The following is a 23,823-nucleotide window of genomic DNA, read 5'->3' on the forward strand; positions in this document are numbered from 1 at the left end:
TTTCTTGTTTAGTTTTTTTCTTGGGTTTAAACAAAGTTTTCTTCAAGTTATGCCTATATTGTCTCACACTATTGCCTACACGCTTCAGAATACCTTTGTCATAGCCATCACCATCGGGAATAACAAAATGATCCTTCGAAAAAAAAGGTTAATTTAAACAAAAAAATATGAGCTGACCAAACTAGCACAATTATCCATGTTATGAAGTTAGTAACAACATACCCAAATACAGTTGATGATTTCAACTTTGAAAATTTTAGGCACACGGTGCCAATTTGTCTCTCCAATTGGACAAAATCTTTCCTTCCGAGCCATATTACCAATGAATTTAACGAGGATGTGCCCTCCCTTTTTGAGTGGCTGATGAAATTCATTAAAAGTGACACAATACCTCCCTTTAGTACACCATACATCATGCGGTTGAATTGGACCGCTGACCTTTTCAATATTTCCTTCATTATCTACCAAAACACATAAATACATATGTTCATATCTCAAAACATATTTTTATACTTTTCTAGTGACATAACAATATACAAAATAAATGATAATACCAAAATTGGACGCAGGGAATGCAGGAGGAACTTAAACATATTTTTATATAGTTAAGGAACTCAAACCTAAGACCGTTAGTTTTTCCGTTAACTATCAACAATATCACTGTAACTTAAAGACTTATTTTAATATCACTGCACTACTAGAAAATAGGGAAAAAAAAAGCATTAATAAGTTTGGTGAGCATAGAAAACTATATCATACTAATGTCATGGAGTAGTGGCGGCAGTCCCAACACACAATTCCACACAAACCAACAAAGAACTACAATCATCCAAATTTAGATTTATACATGCATAAACACAAACTAAAACAATTTCTATCTGCTCAATCTAAACAAAGCACAGCCAACCAAATTAAAAATGGAGAAAAACATAGCATAAAAGCAAAAAAAGATTGAAAGAAGAATACATGTTTAGGTGCATCAGAAACCCTGAAAGTCCAAGCATGATCAACAAGGAAGAGATTAGAATGCTTAGACATGAAATCAGATGTAAGAAGAAGGTGTCTTTGAAGACCATTTTCACAAGGATCAATAAGGAAGGAATCTCCAGCATCAAATGTTTCAGAAGAGAGCTTCCGAAAGAGTTGAGGGTATAGAGACTCAGGTAACCCAGTTGCTGTTAGAAGGATGCCATGAACTTTCATTTTTTTTCATTTACTCAGTTATGAAGGTTAATTTGCACTATTAGTATTATCTCATTAAATTTAAACTGTCCAAGCTATCTTTGTGTTATTTTAGTTTGGTACAATAAGCATTAAGAATAGATGATATTGTAGTTTAATTTACTCTTTAACTTGAGTAATTCTAATGATGTTTTTTCTTTACCAAAATGCCAAGCTGATGATTGAAGATGTTCTTGCTACAACTCAGGTTGATAACACTTATAATAATGGTTGAATTTACCAGCTATTACCAACACTGACAACTCATCTACAGAGGTGATATGATAATAATGGTTGTGTATACGAAACCAGAGATTCTCACATATACAACAAAAATTAAACGAAAAGAACTCAGAAAGCCAACCATGACAACAAAAATTAAACAAAGAGAACTTACCCATAAGTAGAACCTCCTCATTTTCGTCAAATTCTACATTATCAGGCCAATCGTGTACCACACTACGACGTTTCGGTTTGAAAGTTTTTAGATGAGTTACATTAGCATCTTGCTGGTTCAGAACTTCTTCATGCTCGACCGATGACTTCTCAATTGTGTTAGACCTATTACACCCATTGTTGGTCATGCTAACAAGTTCAGATGGTAGCGGACGACAAGTGGGTTGAGACATTGACAATAATGCAGGCTTTACACTATTACTAGTGGACTTGAGAGTCAAAACTTGTGCTTGTTCCCCAAATTTTTGAGATACATCGGGCTGTTTGGCACAGAGTTGTGGGGCTTTTCCATTAGCAGAATCATGCAAATTTCGAGTGACATGGGTCTTTGAATGTAGGTGATTTGTAGTAAAAGACCAATCATTCATAGTAGAAGTTTTCCACAAAGGATCAGGTGGTTTAACTCCTCCTACTTGTGCCTCTTTCCCCGTTTTTGAGATGCATCAAAGTTGCTTGCGATAGTTCTTGGGATTTTCTAGCAACAAGATCATAAGAATTTCGGGGGACATGGGTCTTTGAAAGTAGGGGGTTTGTAGTAAAAGATCCGTCAGGTTTCTTAATAAGTTTAACTCCTCCTACTTGTGCTTGTTCCCCCTTTTTGAGATGCATCAAGTTGCTTGGCGAGAGAGTTCTCGGGCTTTTCTAGCAAAAGAAGATCGGGAGAATTTATGGTGGCGTGGGTCTTTGAAACTAGAGGGGTTGTAGTAAAGGAAGTAGAAGTTTTCCACAAAGGATCAGGTGGTTTAACTCCTCCTACTTGTGCCTCTTTCCCCGTTTTTTGAGATGCATCAGGTTGCTTGGCAGGTAGTTCTTGGGATTTTCTAGCAACAAGATCATAAGAATTGCCGAGGACATGGGTCTTTGAAAGTATGAGGTTTGTGGTAAAAGATCCGTCAGGTTTCTTAATAATTTTTTTGCAGAACGTACCGGCTGGTTTAACCCCTCCTACTTGTGCTTGTTCCCCCCTTTTTTGAGATGCATCAAGTTGCTTGGCAGAGAGTTCGCGAGCTTTTCTAGCAGCAAGATCATCAGAATTTGCGGTGACATGGGTCTTTGAAAGTAAGGGGTTTGGAGTAAAAGCTCGGTCAGGTTGATCATATTTAGGTTGATCATATTTAGCTGCACGTTCTTGAAAAGTGTGAGAGATTTGGATTCTTGAACTTAGGTCATTTCGAGTTTTTTCAAAAGACGGATTGACCCGGGTCTTTGAAAAAGAATCCTTTGGAGCATAAGGCTCATCAATATTTCCATGAGGACGACAATCTTTTAGCGATGGTTGTTGCTGCGGTGCCTTAACAACTGCAGCTACTTTGTTTTTTTGAGGGCAAAATGGCCCCCATCCATCATCGAGTAGCACCCGATTCCGTAGTAAGAGATGATGGTGTGGTTAGAGGTGGCATTGGCCCATCAGCTTCCTTAAATTGAGCCCTGGTCCTTTTGCTTCGGTAACTCATCCTTGAACGTGATACTCGTTAATAAATCCTAAAATAAACATTAAATCCATTAGTTGTATATAATAGTAAAGGTCAACGAGCATATAATAATATAATAAAGGGAAAGAGTTGCTCACAACATTTGCATAACCAAAACCAAAAACATTATTTAGATTAATAATTAAAATCATCTAATATCAAAAGTATACAAAAACTAGTTCAACAGAATTTCGCCAGTCTCAATAAGATCCCTAGGTTTTGTACTAATTACATAAGACCATCCTTTTTACGTCTCATCGTCGACATAAAAAACTTGTTTTGCTTGACACGAGAAAACAAAAGGATCATCGGCTAAATTTCGACCAGTACGCATCATTTTAGGAAAGTTGACACACACACTCCCATCTTTAAACTTCTTAACACCTATGTGTATATCAACCCAAGCACAACTGAACATTACAACTTTGCATTGGCCAAAATAATCTAACTCATAAATATCCTTTAGTTTTCCATAATATGTTTCACCATCAGCTTCGACCATAACTCCAGAATTTTGAGTTCTTCGATTTTCTTCACGATCAACCGTTTGGAATTTATATCCATTGATCATAAATCCCATCATCCTTTTACAATGATTATTTAAACCACCTGCCAAAGCTTTCCTAAGTTGTCCTTCTGGGGTACTTGTATCTAGGTTTTGCACCTATGACAACAGACAATTGTATCAATATGAATAATATAAAACTGATAAGCCACATTTCGAAGTTTTAAAAGGGGTGGACCTGTCCTTGCAACCATTCCGCAAATTCTTTGATAATCCATTCGTTTTCAATATTTTGGGTAACACTGAGATGGACCATCTCCCGCCGCTTGTAATTAAGAAATGCACTTTAAAAGAATTGGAAAAAAATAATTACCGGATTATATTGAGGATGGGTGCTAAATTATAAAAATTTGAGTCATTTATACTTACTGAAGACCCTCTTTCATCTCATCAGAATGAAGCAAAACGTAGCGGTGAGCTTGTTTTAAACTTCTGTCATCTAGGCGTACTATTTCAATCATACCAACAACTCTATCACCAGAGAGAAACAAATAATCACTCATGTCTTGAATACCATCATCATTCCTCTTCGACCTATTAAAGATAGTCTCAATACCTTCCAAATACCTTGAACAAAATGTGATTGTCTCCTCAAGCATGTACCCTTCAGCAATTGATCCCTCTGGCTGCGCTTTATTTCTTACGTATGATTTTAAGTGAGCCAAATACCTTTAGAGAGTTCATAAAATCAGTTTAGAAAAAACACTTAAACATCCACTTAAATAGTCTCTGATAATTACCTTTAAATAGGGTACATCCATCTATACTGGACATGACCACCAAGTTTCGCCTCCTCGACTAAGTGAATCAATAGGTGAACCATAATTGTGAAAAAGGTTGGCATAAACTCCATTTCCATACGACATAGTATTAGCAAAATTTTCGACTGAAGTGCATTTAACTCGTCGTGTTCAAGGGTATGCGAACAAAGAGACTTGAAAAAGCAAGATAATTCCCCAAGTAAGTCAATAACTTTAGTAGCCTTGGATGCCCTCAATGCCACAGGAAGTATATCTTGCATTAAGACATAATTGTCGTGGCTCTTAAGATTAATGAGTTTTCTCTGTTTCATATTCACGCATCTAGAGATGTTTGAGCCATACCCATCAGGAGCTCTAATCTTTTGCAAGACTTTTAGAAACCGCTCTTTCTCCTCGTTAGACATGGTGTATGATGCTGGAGGCATGTATGGTTCTCGATTAGGTCGATCTTGGAGCCATATATGTTCCTTTATGCCTAGCTTATTTAGACCTTTTCTCGCATTCACATCGTCTCTACTCTTATCCATATCTAAAAGTGTACCCAATATATTGTCGCACACATTTTTCTCAATGTGCATAACATCTAAATTATGTCTTAGTGGGTTGTGTTCCCAGTAGGGCAACTCAAAAAATATACTCTTCTTATTCCACAAATTATGATTATTATCTTCACAGTTGCTATCATTAACCATGTTAGTCGAGACACCAACTTCCCTTGCTCTATTTGGCCTTTTCAATCGTTTTGTAGTCTTCCCATACGTATATTCAATCTTTTCTTGTTGTCTTAAGACATCAGAACCACTTATAGATTTTGGAGCGCAGCCAGGCGCTATCGTTCCATCAAACAAATTAGCTTCAGAACGATAGTGATGATCTGAAGCCAACCAATTCCTATGTCCCACATAGCAAATCTTGCCACCAAATCTTCCGGAATTAGTTGAATGGGTACAACGTGGACAAGCATTATAACCAGCAGTACTCCATCCAGAAAGCATAGAATATGCTGGAAAATCGTTAATAGTACTATGTAATGCTGCTCGGAGTTTGAATTTTTCACCTTCAAAGGCGTCAAATGCGTCAACACCGCTCCATAACAACTTCAACTCAGAAATTAGAGGTTTCAGATACACATCAATGTCAATTCCTGGACTGGATTTTCCAGGAATAATACAAGACAAAAGAAATGAAGAGGGTTTCATGCACAACCATGGTGGCAAGTTATAAGGAATCAAAATAACTGGCCATGTGCTATAAGTGGTATTCATCAAACGATATGGATTAAACCCGTCACTAGCTAATGCTAACCTAACACTTCGAGGATCAGAGGCAAATAGAGGATAACGAGAATCAAATTGTTCCCATGCTAAAGCGTCTGCTGGATGTCTAAGTTTTCCATCTTTTACACGATCTTTATGATGCCATCTCATATCTTCTGCTGTTTTAGGTGACGCGTAGATCCTCTCTAATCTAGGAATGAGGGGAAAATACCTCATCACTTTAGCTGCTTCACCCTTCTTAGCTAGATTTTTACCTTTTTCACCTATGACTTTTTTCCATCTTGACGTGTGACAAACATTACACTCCTCCTTGTCACTGTTATCCCCCCAAAATAGCATGCAATTGGATGGGCAGGCGTGAATCTTTTCATACCCAAGTCCTAAATCATTTATTATCTTCTTACTCTCATAAAAGGATGATGAGAACTCTTTTACTTGAGGAAATGCTTGAAGTAGAAGTTCAAGTAACTTGTTAAATGACTCAATAGACCAATGGAACATACATTTAATATGGTATAAATGTAAAAGGAATGAGAGCTTTGAGAAAGATTGGCAGCCTTCGTAAAGTTCCTCGTTTGCGGCTTCGAATAATCTTTTATAGCTAATGTCTTGTTTATTGTTGAGGTCATCACTCGTAGCATCGTATGCGTGCTCAAACTCATTATCGGACTCACCATAAGAACTAAACCCCATAGACACGTCATCAAATTCAGCTTCTTTTTCTATTTCCACGGAGCCAACAAAAGTATTATGATCATCAAAATCTTTAGAATGGTTAGGAATCTTAGTCCTATAAACTGCATTAAGTAAACCTTTCATATCATCACGACCTACCAAGGTTTCTTCCCTACTTTCTCCATGAAAATGATCAAGAACGTCCCTTTTACCATGCCAAAACCAATCCGTATACTTCTGATAAAACCCTTTGAACAAAATATGTCCCTCTATTTCGCCCAGCGTGAAGTAATAACGTAACTTACAACTCTTACATGGGCATTTTGTTTTCCCATCTACAAGACTTTCCTTAGCTAACTCAATAAACTCCCTACATCCATTTATGTAATCGCGATGGTCATTTGGCAAGGTAATCTAGCTAGTATCCATGACTACACATCATAAAGATTGAATCAATATATATATTTTGTATTCTCAGATTTATTTTTCACATTTTTTCTATATTATTCTAACCAAAGTTTTTTTGTTTTTCTTTTAGTTTTGACACAATTTTTTTTTGTAAGCGAGTTTTGACACATATTGAAAGCATTAATTCTTTAATGGGATTTGTTTTAGTTTTGACACAATTTTTTTGCAGCAAGTTTTGACACAGATATTGAAGGCATTACATATTTAATGAGAACAACTCGCATAAATCTCAATATGAGATCTCTACCGACGACGATAATCTCAGCACATTAAATCACATAATCAGAACATTGTAGAATAAAAGTTGGAGCTTGGGAATACTCGGTTACTAGCTGGTATGACAGTATGAGAATTAAGAAGGGGAGAGATAAAAGTAGTAAAAAGAATAAGAAGAAAAGGACCTCAGCCGAGTCTAAGCATGAGACTATGAGAGCGAACACAAGAAGGGGTTGAGACTTGCTTTGTGGTTTAAACCATATTTCTTTTTCAACGCTATTAGGTTTTAATAATAAATAATAAATGAAAACTAAAATAGGAATTTGCAGTACTCACGTATAAACTACTGAAGTAGCGTCACTGTCCAAACTTTGGTCCAAATTCCAATTATCCGGATCCTGCCCTGAAATTAAAGACAATGAACTGATAAATCAACTGATCAAAGGTTAAGGTATGCTAAGAGTATGAATATTCTTTGTGGTTACATCAAAGGTCTTAGCGCCCGACCCAAAGAGAGCACTAGTGTTAGAGCTTGCTGATCCAGACAGAGAAAGAGAAATGGAAGACTCAAATTGAGGTCTGAAATTACTCGACTGAGAATGAACGGGACACCTATTCTCTTAATAGGCGGCAAAGCGGTTATGAAAAAGAGGGGGGTTTTGCAACTCGCTAATCCAATGCCCACCCCGCCTCACCCTTCTCCTTACATAGATTAATTTTGTGCACATCTCAAATGGCTTCCCCAATTTAGAAGAGCCAAGCAAGCTTAACCTTCCTGCCAATACCCTCTCGCCTAGTTCCATATGGACAAGTACAAAAAAAGGTTGACTTCCACCACATTAAAAAATTGAGGGGGAGTTAGGACATACTGATATTGGGGTGATTTAACAATGTACTAAAATTCTTATCTTTGTTATAGAGTATAAGATTAATGTTTATATTGAGAAAATTATATGTTTTGATGAAGTAAATAGAATGAATTTATACAAGTGTTCAAATTACAACTGTATGTGACCTTGGTTTGATCGATAGATATGAAAAAAATTTGAGTAACGTGGACAATTGCTTGGTGATTGACAAAAAATATGGATAGCTGACGAAAAATCTAACGCAAATTACCAACAAGGTTGCCACAGGAATCGATAATGCCGCTTTATTTCTTAAAAAATGAGGGCTATCGGCAAAAATAAGGATCAAATATAGGAAATGCTAATCGACACATATTGCGCTACCAAACAGTCCATGGAAAAATGATTCGGTATAGGAAATGCTAATCGACACATATTGTGCTACCAAATCAGCTAAATTCAAAACAGCTAAAAAATGCTAATCAAACAGCTAAAATCTAGAACCCTAAATTTATTAAACCCAGAACCCTAAAAATGATTAACAAATCGACTGTCCAGCAAAAATATATGGAGATCCTATGCTTTGCAAATTGTCACAATAATAAATGCGCAAATACTTCAAATTTTGAAAGTTGGAAACCTGACATGGAAGTACAACAATGAATTTTAAATCCAACTTTATCATAGTTCCCTCTTCTTTTCTCCATTACCTTTTCCTCTCATTAAATTTCCATATCCAAATCATTTATGGATTAAGGCTCAAGAGAGCTTAGCTAAGTTCTACTTCATGTACACCGAAATTTTCAACGCTATTAGGTTTTAATAATAAATAATAAATGAAAACTAAATAGGAATTTGCAATACTCACCGTATAAACTACTGAAGTAGCGTCACTGTCCAAACTTTGGTCCAAATTTAAATTATCCGGATCCTGCCCTAAAATTAAAGACAATCAACTGATAAACTGGTATTACAATATAAACAACTGTAAGACCTGAATACTAAAGAATCACAGTAACCACTGATGTTAATCATAATTAAGGATTAACAAATACTTTCCTTGAGTATTTAACTTATGAATCTTCTAGATAAAATTTTAACGAATGACTCTTTTTACTGAACTGTGTGACCAGGACTATCAGAGATCAGCAATAAATAATGCTTTTGAGACTAAATAGCAACAATTCAGTGTGACATCCCCATGATTCTGAACTGTTGCATTCATAATGTCACGGAAAAGAGGGATACTTATATGGTATACGACTACACAGAGCTGTAAAGGCATTAGTGGTTCCCAAACAAGCTGTGTTCAATTCCTCAGGTTCAGAGTCAAGCGCACCAGTGACACTCACTTAAAACTCACTGCAATTGATTACCAGAATTTCAACATTCCTTCTGCCACCCGCATCTCCGATATCATATATTTTTAGGTATTCTGCTCTTTCGACACCTCTGCCTTGCTTGTATGTTCATTCACTTTGTGCATTCTCAATTTGCCTCTTTAACTCGTATCTTTGCACAATTTCACTCATTAAAGTTGTGATTAACATTAAAGTACAAACTCCCAACAGAGAGAAATTTGGCAGATTCTTGTTCAAATGAAAGATTCAAAATCAGCAGCTAATCGGTTTGCCGGTCTACTAATCACAAAGCCTTAGAGCACAAACCTAACTAAAATACCTACTCTAGGTTCCTACTCAGAGCCCAAAATAACTAAAAACCCGTTCCTAAGTTCCTACTATCTAACAAGAAGCTTAAAGCCTTTAAACATGAAAGTTGCCAACAATACCCAAACCCTATCTAACAGTAGAAAATTACTTGCAGATTGAGTGAGTCGTTTTAGTCATGTAAGTTCCGCTTACACGCAGACAGAACAACTTCCCATGGGAGTCGACCGACTACCTACATTACATGATTGTTACCAAAATCATGTCGCACACTAGAATTTAACAAAGCCCCTAGTCCTTTTCAAGATCATGCACAAACTAAAAGTTTTGGACAGCTATAAAGCATCTTTGTAACACCGTGTTCATCATGTAGAAGGAAGCAGATATATCCTTTTCAAGATCTAAATTTACTTGCCCTTGTAACATTTCAGCTAATGCATTCCAAAAATCTCTTTACACAGAAAAAATATGCATATTACCTTGACTTTAACCCTTTTATACAAAAGCACATGGCTTTAGAAAGGAAGGGCTTTATGTCTCAACTCTGAAGTTTTACTGTAACTCATTACTCAGACACATAACAAATTAGCTGGTTCAAGCCTAATTTCAGTTGCTCAGTTCAACTTGATCAGAGGTAGTATCACAATGGAACCGAATAAACAGAATTCCAGATTGACTACCGCAAGTAAAATTCGATCTGAACCTAAGCAAATCATAAAACTTTAAACTTACAATCTCCAGATGCTACCGAAAATAATTTAGAGTCAATTAACATGAATCATTATTCAAAACCGTTTTGCGCATAAATCAACCTAAGCTCTACCTAAACAAAGAGCAATCCGAAATCAGTCAAAAATCATAAACCACAAGAAGTAAGTCAATTCAGCTAAATTACCAGATTAAAATCAGGTACACAAAACCCTAATTTCGAAATCATACAATTAAAACACAACGATCAAATAATTACAGCATAACATAAACCACAAATACACAAAAAGATAACATAATTAACTAATCACAAATCATCATCTTTCGTGGATAATGCAATTAATTAATTCCAACATAATACTCTTGCAAGCATATACAATGTTGGAGCTTGTGTCCTCCACAAATTATTGTGATAACATTTGTAAATCTCATACAGGTTCATAAGTGGTATCAGAGCCAAGGCCACGAATTTTATTTTGATAATTTTCATAAAAATTGGATGCAAACAATTTTTAGGGTTTCGAAAAAAAAAGAAAAAAAAGGGCACGACTGAAATTTTTTTATGCCGATTGGAATTTTTTTTTGAGCAGCCGGTTTTTGTTCCTTTTCTTGATGATATTTCCAATTTTATTTTTCATATTGTTGTTTTAATCAGTTAGAATGATTATATGAAAAATTGGTAGATGTTTTGATTTAATGCAGATTAAGTTAGAATGTAAATGGGTATTGTCGTGTTGATGATATAAAAATTTATTTTTGCTATATAGTTTTTGGCATATACGGTTAATCTTGTTCCATTAATTCATATGCTAATCTTGTTAATAGCAACCATAAACGATTTTTGTTCATCGATAATCATGTTTTTTGATATTTAGGCATAATGCCTATTTAAAAATTTTGACGACTGTTTTAAATTTTTTTGCCGTGGAAATTTTTTTTTCCAGTTTCTGGTACTGTTCACGTGTTGGGCAGAACATAAAAAAAAAAATTTTTTTTTTCTGTTTTTTTATTCGGTTTTTGCTGAAAAACCGAGAAAAGATTAGGGGCTGATTCGTTTTTTTGAGGAATTACCGTAAGAAAAGAGAAAAAAAAAATTGTTTTCTGTTTTTTTTTTCGGCCGAACTGAAATAATTTTTTTTTTTGTTTCTCTTTTTTTTTTTGCCGAGACATTAAAAGAAATAAAGGATTTTGTTTTTTTTGTTTGTTTTGACCAATTAGTTATTGTGAAACGGTTTACAATTTAAAGATACCTAATTATTTTAAAGCATTAAAATTTTGATGGATTAAATTCATATTACAAGTTTAATATGAATTAAGATTAAATTTAATGTGATTAATTGCGGAATTGTCACTTAATTTGATCAATTAAATAGGTGGTTTGGATAAATTAATCAACATAATTAAGGAATTGTGTCATGTATGTTTAATTTATTTTTAGTTGATGCATTTTATTTTTGTTGAATGTATCGTTGAATGAATTTAATTTACGTTTTTTTTTGCAATCAGTTGTAATTTGTAATACTTAGTGTGGCCTTAGTTAATTATGTTTTCGTAATGAAGGAAACATAATTTTTATGTAATTATGAGATCTCGAATCTCCTTTATTTTTCTTTAGTTTTGGGTTTTGAAATTAGAATGTAATAAATAGGTTTATTATGTAAATTTTATTTATTGTATTTTTCAAAAGAAGACCAGAGATGGAGATTGAAGCTCACTCCCGCTACATGGATCAAGATGGAACATCAAGACAAGCTTATCGGGTCCAAGGATGGATTCCAAACATGTATTTAATGTTCATTTTGATAGGACAGGCCACACTAGGACTTTTATTGTTTTACGTTTTCATTCATATTGCTTTTCATTCACATGATAGTTTATGCATCATATTCCACCTAAAACCAAACCACCTACTACTAAAATACATGAAAATTGACACATATAGGTTGTATGTTAGTTTTCATAGACATACAGATGTCACATGTTTATTAAGCCATCATCTTAGTTTAATCATTCACGCATGCTAGATATTAGTTCACTTAAAATGAATTAAAGTAAAGTTGATGGGATCTTCCTCTAAAACGGAAATTGAGATTAGTCTTTATAAGGGCAAACAACTATGAATCTTTCTTCGTCGGTAGGAATAATATGACCCCTTCTACGTTGGGTAAGTAGTTTGTGATGACTTAGTTTATCTCAACATTATAGTCCGAAGAGTTTCTCGTGATTATGATGGACTAAAGATAGAATTTGCATAAATTTATCGACCAAGAATTCTAGCGGTAGAATTAGCTAAAAGGTTAGCTTATCAATTTACAGAGAATTGAGTCTTGGGATCATTTATATAATTCTTGAGGGAGGTCAATTGTATACATGTTTTGAGTCTTCGCGTTATGACAGTAGTTTATTAGACTTAAAAATATAAACGATGCACATGCTTATTATTTTTATTCTTCTTCTCGCAGTGTAGAACACGTTTATTTTGATAATACTGTTACAACAAACTGTCTGGAAATAACGCAATCCAAATGCCTAGTGCCACACTTGGACGCGAGTCCTGGCTGAAAATATTCATGGACCAAATGAATCAGTTTACACGTCTGAAAAACGACGGGTCCATCTTTGCGAACTGGGAGGCAGTGATGCGTGTCTTTTATATAAGGTTTTCACCTCATTTTCACACGCATTTATGCACTTTTTATGTAGCATCTAGCTACAAATGCCCTCGAATATCCTACTTTGGTTCGTTTTATGTAATTTGCAGGAATTAACCGAAGAGGAGTTAAATCGAGCCTAATTTGTCCCAATTGCATGCATTCATGGAGAATAAGGAGTCGGAGCTTGGAATCTAACATTTTGGAGACGCGTGAACTGGTTTCGGAAGGCATTTCAAGTCTAGCGTGCCTGTATAGCTCGATCGAGTAGTTTTCTGCTCGATCGAATGCTTCATATACTCAAGATTGATCGATCGAGCAGTTTAAGGAATCAATCGAGGAGGTTTTGCAAGAAGTGCTCGATCGAGTGGTTTATAACCACTCGATCGAGTGGTTTGGTGTTCATTTGCTCGATCGAGTAGTTTATTTCTACTCGATCGAGTGGTTTGTCCTGTTTTAGTTAATTCCCGCCTAATTGTTTTGTGGGCTTTTGTAATTAGTCCATAGATTAGGTTTTAGGATGAATTTTTCGTATAAGATAGAGGGGAGGGACTACGTTATTGCTGGCTCTCTTCTCACGTTCGTTTTAATCTACCTAAGACTACTGTTCTTGGATTTTTGTTCTTCCTTTACACTTTGCTACTCGGAAATGGAATTTGCGATTGGTATTATTATTCTACTTTTATCTTTGATCTTATTTATTGCTTAAATTCCTTCCCTCTTTTAGTTGTTATCATAATTGCTTAAATTCAATCCTTATTAGTTCTATCATCATGTTTAGTTTTAATTATCTATTTGTCATTATTATTAATTCGATGGTAATGAGTAGCTAATTCCCCCATGCTAAGACTATAGGGGATCCATTATCATGAGGGAATAGTAGTCGATTTATTGGGTTAATGCGGGTGTAATCTTTGTGGTTTAAATGCTGCAGTTAATTATATCTGTCTGATTGAGTTGACGCGATTAGACATTTATATCTTAGTGACCCTTGACCTGGACCGAAAGGTTGGAAAAGACGAGACTAGTAGCGAGCAATAGGGTATTGTAGTGAGGGCGAAAGCTAAGCTATTTACGCTTTAGGGTGAATTAAGGACCGAAAGGTGACGTTCGCTACCCCTTAGATCGTATTCGCATTAATCTGAGACCTAGATTACTTGACTGAATGATTATGGTGAACCGTCTGTCTTAGCTGTTTCTCCTTATCTGATTAATTCCTTCCTCTTATTTTCTCTTCCTTACTCTTCTTAGTTTAGAACATCACATTTAAAAACCCCCCATTTGGTTACCTTGACGAACTTAGATTAAGCTGACAATTTCCTACCTCTCTGTGGATTCGACCCGACTTCCCTAGCTATATTAGTTAGAGCCAGTTGGTATTTTTGACAGGTACGCGACAGACGTGTCAAATTTTGGCGCCGTTGCCGGGGAGGTGGCGTAATTTTGTTGCTTTAATTAAGCTTGTCCCTTGTCTCAAGGAATTTATTCCTTGAGGCTGATCTCATTTTTGCAAAGTTTTGATCACATTTAAAAACCCCCCATTTTGTCAAATTTTGGCGTCGTTGCCGGGGAGGTTCCAGGATGCCTACGATCACGGAGCATATAGAGCCATGTCGTAGATGTGGCATGGAAGGGCATGACCCTATCGGATGCATGGAAAGTGTAGAGCGCGTTCTTGCTTATTAGAAATACAAGCAGGGAGTTCCTTTCTCTCAGCTATATGAAGAAATAAAGAATGTCTCTACCCCTTCCCCGCCAGCCCCGCTACCGATTCCTCCTTCTGCAAGTGAAGAAATTGCCGAATTAAAATCTATTATGATGAGTATATCACGGCAATCTGAAACGGTCATATCGGAACTGAAAGAACAAGTCGCGCAGTTAACACTCGCGAAAGACCAAGCCAAGCTTCTTCCAATATGCGATCCAGTCAGTACAATGAATTTTCAAAATGACCTTACTCATGAAGAAGACGAGGTTTTGATAGCTGAAGATACCCCGGAGGACGATCTAGAGGAATTCTTAACCGAAATACTTGCAGCGTGTAATCAAGATACTCTTTCGAGTGATTTCTCTACTCGATCGAGTGAATCAATTCATCCTATCACTCGATCGAGTGAAATTACTGGTCGATCGAGTGGTGCACAATTTGCTGTTGGTCGATCGAGTGATATTATTACTCGATCGAATGAGTTTGCTGCAGAAATCACTCGATCGAGTGACAAAACTGGTCGATCGAGTGAAACAGAAGAAGAGAATGGTCGATCGAGTGATATAAGTACTCGATCGAGTACTTTAAGTGGCGGAGATCCTATTTTGCTATCTAATGCCGCTACCGTGTCATTTTCCCCTGCTGTGGAGACGTCACGCATTGATAAAGGTAAAGGAAAAGTTGCGGGTCCACTCGTTGCTACCAGGGTACCCTTTCCAGGCCGTCTAAAGGACGCAAAGATCGAGCGACAGTACGGTAAGTTTGTGGACATTGTGAAGAACCTCCAAGTAACTGTCCCTCTTTCCGAACCTGTTACTCAGGTACCCACTTACGCTATATTTATGAAAGATGTTGTGACGCGTAAGAGAAATTTGAGTGAATTTGAGACGATTTCATTTATGGAAGAGTCTAGTAATTTGCTTTTGAATAAGAGTCCGCCTAAAATGAAAGACCCGGGCAGCTTTTCTATTACCTGTATTATAGGCAACATGGTTATTGATAAGGCCCTTTGCGATTTAGGTGCCAGTGTCAGTGTCATGCCCCTTCCTGTCTGCAAGAAACTGAACATGAGTCATTTTAAAGTGACTAACATTACCCTACGAGATGGTGATAGATCTCGTTAGGAAGCCCTTAGGTGTCTTAGAGGACGTGCCTGTGAAAATAGGCAAGCTCTTTATACCAGTAGATTTCATTGTTTTAGATATAGCTGAGGACACCCGGACCCAAATTATCCTAGGAAGACCATTCCTTTGTACAGCTGGGACTGTTATAGATGTTAGAAATGGGCGTTTGACTCTAGCAGTAGGAGATGACGCGATCACTTTCAGTCTGCCTAGTACTTTGGCTCGCCCAATGATAGAGGATACTTGTTATTCGGTTGATATTATTGACGAGTCTATTTATGACTTCTGGTCGGGTTCTTTTATGAAGGACCCACTAGAAGCTCTTATGCTTTTTGATGAGTGTGCAGATAGCCCAGACAACGATGACGCTGTGTTGGATTTGCTTGTTGATGATTTAGATGAGCCCGAACTTACCGAAGCTGAGGGAGAGCAAGTGGAACAAATGATTAGCACTCTTTGCTCCATTGAGGTAAGGGTACCGGAACGTAAGCCTCTCCCTTCTCATCTTAAATATGTTTTCTTAGACGATACAGAGCAATATCCAGTCATTGTTAGTGCCAAGCTTAATGATGATCACCGACTTCTCTTTAGTCAAAACTTAAGAAAAACAGGAAAGCAATGGGCTATTCACTGGACGATATCAAGGGGATTAGTCCCGATATTTGTATGCACAGGATAGAGCTGGAGGAAGATCACAAACCTTGCAGGCAAGGTCAGCGCCGCCTGAACCAGAAGATGCAGGATGTTGTGATGGCTGAGGTAATGAAGCTGCTAGATGCAGGTATTATATATTCTGTTGGTAATTCCAAATGGGTAAGTCCAGTACAGGTGGTCCCAAAGAAAGGAGGGACAACTGTTGTTAAGAATGAAAAGAATGAATTAATACCTACTCGAGTAGTGACTGGCTGGCGGATGTGCATAGATTACAGACAGCTCAATGCCACCACCAAGAAAGACCACTTGCCCCTTCCTTTTATTGATCAATAGGTAGAAAGGTTAGCTTCTCATAAATTTTTCTGCTATTTAGACGGGTACTCAGGGTTCTTTCAGATCCCTATCCACCCAGACGATCAGGCTAAGACTACATTTACTTGTCCTCGGGCGTTTTTTGCGATCGCAGGATGCCTTTTGGTTTGTGTAATGCCCCTGCCACCTTTCAAAGGTGCATGATGGGGATATTTTCAGAGTATATTGAGTCTATCATGGAAGTTTTTATGTACGATTTCAGTGTATATGGAAGTGATTTTTCTAACTGTCTGTCTAACCTTGAGAAAGTGTTGCAGCGCTGTATTGAGGTTAACCTTGTGCTAAACTGGGAGAAGTGCCACTTTATGGTCAATGAGGGAGTTGTTCTAGGGCACTTAGTTTCTGATAGGGGAATAGAAGTTGATAAAGCAAAGGTGGAAGTGATTCAGCAATTACCACCTCCTGTTAATGTTAAGGGGGTGAGGAGTTTCCTTGGTCACGCCGGCTTTTACCGCCGGTTTATCAAGGATTTCTCAAAAATTGCTAAACTACTTACACAGTTGCTACTTAAGGATGCCCCTTTTGTGTTTACTGACGACTGTCTTTCTACTTTTCACAGGTTAAAGCAGGCTTTAGTCTCCGCGCCGATTATACAGCCTCCCGATTGGGACTTGCCGTTCGAGATTATGTGTGATGCGAGTGACTATGCACTAGGAGCGGTGCTAGGCCAAAGGAAAGACAAGGCTTTGAATGCTATCTACTATGCGAGCCGAACTCTGGATGAGGCTCAAGTGAAGTACACTACCACTGAGAAAGAGCTGCTAGCTGTAGTTTATGCCTTAGAGAAGTTTCGTACTTATTTAGTTGGGTCAGAAGTCACTGTTTTTACTGACCATGCAGCTTTGAGGCATCTCCTTGCTAAGAAGGAGGCTAAACCACGGCTACTGAGATGGATACTCCTCCTTCAGGAGTTTGATTTGCAGATTAAGGATAAGAAAGGAGCTGAGAACGTTGTAGCTGATCACTTGTCGCGGCTGATGCGACAAGAAGGGGGAGATTCTCTACCTATTGATGATTCTTTTCCTGACGATACTTTAATTGTTGTTATATCGTCTATTGTTAACCAAGAACCTTGGTATGCAGATATAGCTAACTTCGTTGTCGTGGCAAGTCGCCGCCGACCTTTCTCATCGCCAGAGGAAGCGTTTTACGTATAACGCTAAGCGATTTACGGATGATCCTTACTTGTTCAAGGAATGTGCAGACGGTCTCTACAGACGGTGTATTCCACAGTGGGAGACCAAAATAGTCTGGAAGGCTGTCACTCCTCTTCATATGGTGGTCACCACGGGCCATCGCGCACCATGGCTAAGGTACTTCAGTCTGGTTTTTACTGGCGTTCTTTGTTTGCTGATGCTAGGTCTTTTGTTTCAGCTTGTGATGCTTGCCAACGATCAGGGAACATTTTAAAGAGACATGAGATGCCACAAAACGGCATCTTAGAGGTTGAGGTCTTCGATGTCTGGGGCATTGATTTTCAAGGACCGTTCCCATCCAGTAAAGGTAACAGGTATATCTTAGTGGCTGTAGACTATGTGTCAAAATGGGTTAAGGCAATTGCCTCACCTCATTGTGATGCTAAGACCGTGATAAAGATGTTTAAAAAGATCATATTCCCCCGATTTGGTGTCCCTAGGGTCGTCATTAGTGATGGGGGAATGCATTTTAAAGAAAAGAAACTCACCTCTATTCTGTCTAAAGTTGGTGTCCAACACCGGCGAGGTTTGGGGTATTATCCCCAAACTAGTGGTCAGGTTGAGGTCTCTAACCGCGAGTTGAAAGAGATCTTGTCTAAGGTAGTTTCTAAATCACGGAAAGACTGGAGTCTTAAGTTAGATGACACATTATGGGCTTACAGAACTGCCTTTAAGACACCAATTGGTGCATCCCCTTATAGGCTAGTTTATGGGAAATCGTGTCACTTACCTGTTGAATTGGAATGTAAGGCTTGGTGGGCAATTCGTGAGCTTAATTATGATCCTAAGTTGTGTGGTCAGAATCATCTTTTGCAGCTAGATGAGTTAGAAGAGTTTAGGCTTAATGCCTATGATAACTCGCGCATTTACAAGGAAAAGACGAAGAGATGGCATGACAAGAGAATCCTACCTCGTGAGTTTCATGTTGGGCAAAAGGTCTTTGCTTTAATGCCCGATTGAGATTATTCCCTGGCAAGCTGAAGTCTAGGTGGAGTGGTCCTTATACGGTGACAGCTGTTACCAAATTTGGATCCGTGGAGCTCAAAGATTCCGAGGGTCATAGATTCAAGGTGAATGGCCAATATGTGAAGCATTACCACGAGGCGAATGAAGCAGACAATCGCGTTGAAGTCTTGCGCTTCGACGAGCTTGACGCGCCAGTTAATTGATGCCAAAAAGGTCGTACGGGATCTCTTAAACCAGCGCTCTCCGGGAGGCAGCCTGGACTGTTTTATTGTACTTTTGTTGAACCTTTTATTTTTCTTTAGCTTTATGCTGAACTTTAGACGCTGTTTTACGAACTCCTTATGTTTTTCTAGCTTTGGAATGCGTGTTTTGCAGGATCAAGTACTCGATCGAGTGGTTTTATGCTCGATCGAGCACTTTTTGGGGAAGTTTTCACTCGATCGAGTGATAATTGTCCTCGATCAACCAAAGTCAATATCACGCTTACTCGATCGAGTGGTTTTTCACTCGATCGAGCCCTTCCAATTGCCAGTTCACTCGATCGAGCTGTTCCAAGTGCTCGATCGAGCGGTTATGCTTCCCAGCTGCTGTTTTTACGTCTATGGAGCTACTGCTTGACTTTCTTTGACCTCCCATGTTCATGGTCGGTTTGGGAAGGTTCCTCCTTACGACGTTTTGTAAGTTTTCCGACTCCATTTATCCCTTTCTCTTCAGTTTGCATTTCTTTCCCTATTTTTGGTACAATGAGGGCATTGTACGGTTTGGTTTGGGGAGGTATGCATCCATATCTGTGTCTGCATGTTTTCTTGCATTTTTGCTTTCACGTTTATTGATTTCCGCATGCATTGTTGCTTTAATTAATTCAAAAAATCATAAAAATTCAAAAAAAAAATTCACGTTTAAATTGAGTCAGAACGTTTCAACACTGACGCTACATTTAATCTTTACTAGAGCCTTGCATATTCTTGACATTTAGTTGGCATGATTATGTGCATAATCTACGAGTTTTTGTTTCTCTCTTATCTGAACGAATAGACTTGATTCATTATGTCGGCAAGCTACATTACATTCTGAGGTTAGAGCTTTTTAAACTGGTGACATTCCTGACCGGTTTCATTTAGGATGTGAATAGTACTCTCTTTAAGGCATGTAACATCAATTTGCATAAGCATTAGTCTAGTCTTCTTAATACCCGTATGCATTCGGTCTGTGGATGGTGACACATGTTAGGAGAGGCAATTCCCTTTATTTCATTCTACCCATGAGCCCCACATAGCCAAATTACCTTTTTGTCCTATTAACTACTTTCTATAATACTTCCTACCCTAGCTGAGCTAGTAACGAGTAGTTCTTGGAATGTTTTATTGCAATATGGTTGTTTTATCTGATTTCAGAAGATGGTGGAAGAATTGAAGGAAAAGAAAAAGAATTGTTGAAAAAAAAATGACGAAAAATAGAGCAGAAAAAAAAAAGGAGAACGAAAAGAAAAAAAAAGCGAGATAAGAAAAGAAGAGAAAAAAAAATAAATCTCGTGTGAAGAAAAATGAGAATTATATAATGACTTTTACTCCCATGTTTCACTTATATCTTATGGGGAGTTGACGAGTTTTTGGGTTTCATGAGTTTCGTGCATAGTTTTTGCACCGTTTCATCTTGTTATATTGAGTACGAAGTTGGGACGCAATTTAATTTTGGATCCGTTGTTGCTAGCCTGGCTATTAACTCCACATATCCAAATTCATCTTAGCCCCTTCTTACCCATTACCTCACTTACCCAAATGTAAGTCCTCGGCATGTGTCTTGGTCATTAGTATGGTTGGAATGCATATGTACGGTTGTAGAGACTTTATTCATGTTAACTGCATGCATGTTCTTATAGGTCGAGTTAGGTAAGTGTCTCTACTTCTTTCTATCTTTCACATATATACTTACCTTGTGCCTAATTTTGAGTGACGAGCGGCCCGTGAGAGTCCGACATCTTTTGAGTCTTGCAAGGTCGACGGTTCAGTAAGTTTGAAACATTGATTTAACTCGTTTGCACTTCTCTTTTGCCACCTTGTCAGTTATTGCATTAAATTGGTTTTAGTGGATAATTTGTAGCTGATGCGTTGGTCCCGTTCCATTGTTTATCCTTAGTTGCATTCATATCTGCTTGGGGACAAGCAAAGGTTTGGTTTGGGGAGATTTGATGCGTGTCTTTTATATAAGGTTTTCACCTCATTTTCACACGCATTCTGCACTTTTTATGTAGCATCTAGCTACAAATGCCCCCGAATATCCTACTTTGGTTCGTTTTATGTAATTTGCAGGAATTAACCGAAGAGGAGTTAAATCGAGCCTAATTTGTCCCAATTGCATGTATTCATAGAGAATAAGGAGCCGGAGCTTGGAATCTAACATTTTGGAGACGCGTGAACTGGTTTCGGAAGGCATTTCAAGTCTAGCGTGCCTGTATAGCTCGATCGAGTAGTTTTCTGCTCGATCGAATGCTTCATATACTCAAGATTGATCGATCGAGCAGTTTAAGGAGTCAATCGAGGAGGTTTTGCAAGAAGTGCTCGATCGAGTGGTTTATAACCACTCGATCGAGTGGTTTGGTGTTCATTTGCTCGATCGAGTAGTTTATTTCTACTCGATCGAGTGGTTTGTCCTGTTTTAGTTAATTCCCGCCTAATTGTTTTGTGGGATTTTGTAATTAGTCCATAGATTAGGTTTTAGGATGGATTTTTCGTATAAGATAGAGGGGAGGGACTACGTTACTGCTGGCTCTCTTCTCACGTTCGTTTTACTCTACCTAAGACTACTGTTCTTGGATTTTTGTTCTTCCTTTACACTTTGCTACTCGGAATTGGAATTTGCGATTGGTATTATTATTCTACTTTTATCTTTGATCTTATTTATTGCTTAAATTCCTTCCCTCTTTTAGTTGTTATCATAATTGCTTAAATTCAATCCTTATTAGTTCTATCATCATGTTTAGTTTTAATTATCTATTTGTCATTATTATTAATTCGATGGTAATGAGTAGCTAATTCCCCCATGCTAAGACTATAGGGGATCCATTATCATGAGGGAATAGTAGTCGATTTATTGGGTTAATGCGGGTGTAATCTTTGTTGTTTAAATGTCGATTAATTGTATCTCATCGATTGAGTCGACGCAATTAGACATTTATATCTTAGTGACCCTTGACCTGGACCGAAAGGTTGGAAAAGGCGAGACTAGTAGCGAGCAATAGGGTATTGTAGTGAGGGCGAAAGCTAAGCTATTTACGCTTTAGGGTGAATTAAGGACCGAAAGGTGACGTTCGCTACCCCTTAGATCGTATTCGCATTAATCTGAGACCTAGATTACTTGACTGAATGATTATGGTGAACCGTCTGTCTTAGCTGTTTCTCCTTATCTGATTAATTCCTTCCTCTTATTTTCTCTTCCTTACTCTTCTTAGTTTAGAACATCACATTTAAAAACCCCCCATTTGGTTACCTTGACGAACTTAGATTAAGCTGAAAATTTCCTACCTCTATGTGGATTCGACCCGACTTCCCTAGCTATATTAGTTAGAGCCAGTTGGTATTTTTGACAGGTACGCGACAGACGTGTCAGGCAGCACTACGGAATGCTGCCATTGCTGACGGTAAGCTCAGGTACTTAACTGAGCCAATACCGGTAAACCCAGGCCCCAATGCAGGAGTCAACGAGTCACTCGCTTATAGTGACTTCGTTATGGAAGCGGGTGCGATAAAGAACGTACTCATCTTTGCAATGGAAACCAATTTGCAGAGACGCTTCATTGCTTAGGGTGCAAACAAGATTTTCACCACGCTCACTAACGAGTTCTCAAAGGCACCGAGAATCGTTACTTATGAGCATACATGTCGCTTCTTTGATGCGAAACTCCAGAAGGGCCAACCGGTTAGCCCACACATTCTTCACATGATTGAGAATGTCGAGAAGATGGAGGCACTTGATTGTAAAATCATTGAGAGCATTGTCATAGACCGAATGCTTCATTCTCTTCACGATGGTTTTGCCCTTTTCAGGGTGAACTACTACATGAATGACTTGAAAAAGAGTCCTCATGAGTATACTCCTTCTCGTGCGGGCCACGAGAAGGATATGAAGTTGAGTGGGAGCATGAAGTAGGATGTTCTCACGATTTCCAACAAGGGTAAAGGTAAGGGCAAGGCTCATGGCGACCTAGCTGTAGGTAAGCCAAAGTTTAAAAAGCCAGGAAACGGTAAGAGTGCGCCTGATGAGACTAGTGGCTCACAGGGCAAGGCAAAGAGCAAGGGCGGTGACATTGAGTGACACCATTGTCACAAGACTGGACATTGGAGGAGGAACTGTCCCGTCTACCGTGAGGACATCAAAGCAGGCCACGTCGTTCCTGTTGGTATGTCATCTTATATTCATATGATTGAGATTAATCATGCAAGTTTGAACTTGGGTACTTGATACTTGGTTGTGGTTCTCATCTCAGTGTAATCATTTGCAGGGCCTAAAGAACATCATACCTCTCGAAAAAGATGATGTGGACTGCGAGTCGGGAATGGAGCACGAGTTCTTTCTTTGTCTCGAAGGGAACATATGAAATCCAACTCCCTAGTGGTTTTGAGTTATTTTTAAATAACTGTTACTATGTACCCAGTTTGTCTAAGAACATTATTTCTGTTTCCGTACTTGCTAAAGACGGTTTTGCATTTTCAATAAAGGATAATAGTTGTATTTTCTCTTTCAATGAAATGATTTATGGCAAAGCAGTTTCCATGAATGGAATTTACATCTTAGATCAAACCACGAAAGTATTACACATGA

At 38.0% G+C, this 23,823-nt stretch overlaps 1 protein-coding gene across 1 annotated transcript; it reads right to left on the minus strand.

Annotated features, from left to right (window-relative positions):
• Nucleotides 1-4,456: 4,456 nt before the first annotated feature.
• On the minus strand, nt 4,457-6,571 carry LOC141628834 (uncharacterized). The gene has a single exon (XM_074441929.1). The coding sequence runs from the start codon at nt 6,569-6,571 to the stop codon at nt 4,457-4,459; it is 2,115 nt and encodes a 704-aa protein (XP_074298030.1).
• Nucleotides 6,572-23,823: the final 17,252 nt, after the last annotated feature.

Source organism: Silene latifolia, chromosome Y, assembly GCF_048544455.1.
Source record: "Silene latifolia isolate original U9 population chromosome Y, ASM4854445v1, whole genome shotgun sequence".
Taxonomy (NCBI): domain Eukaryota; kingdom Viridiplantae; phylum Streptophyta; class Magnoliopsida; order Caryophyllales; family Caryophyllaceae; genus Silene; species Silene latifolia.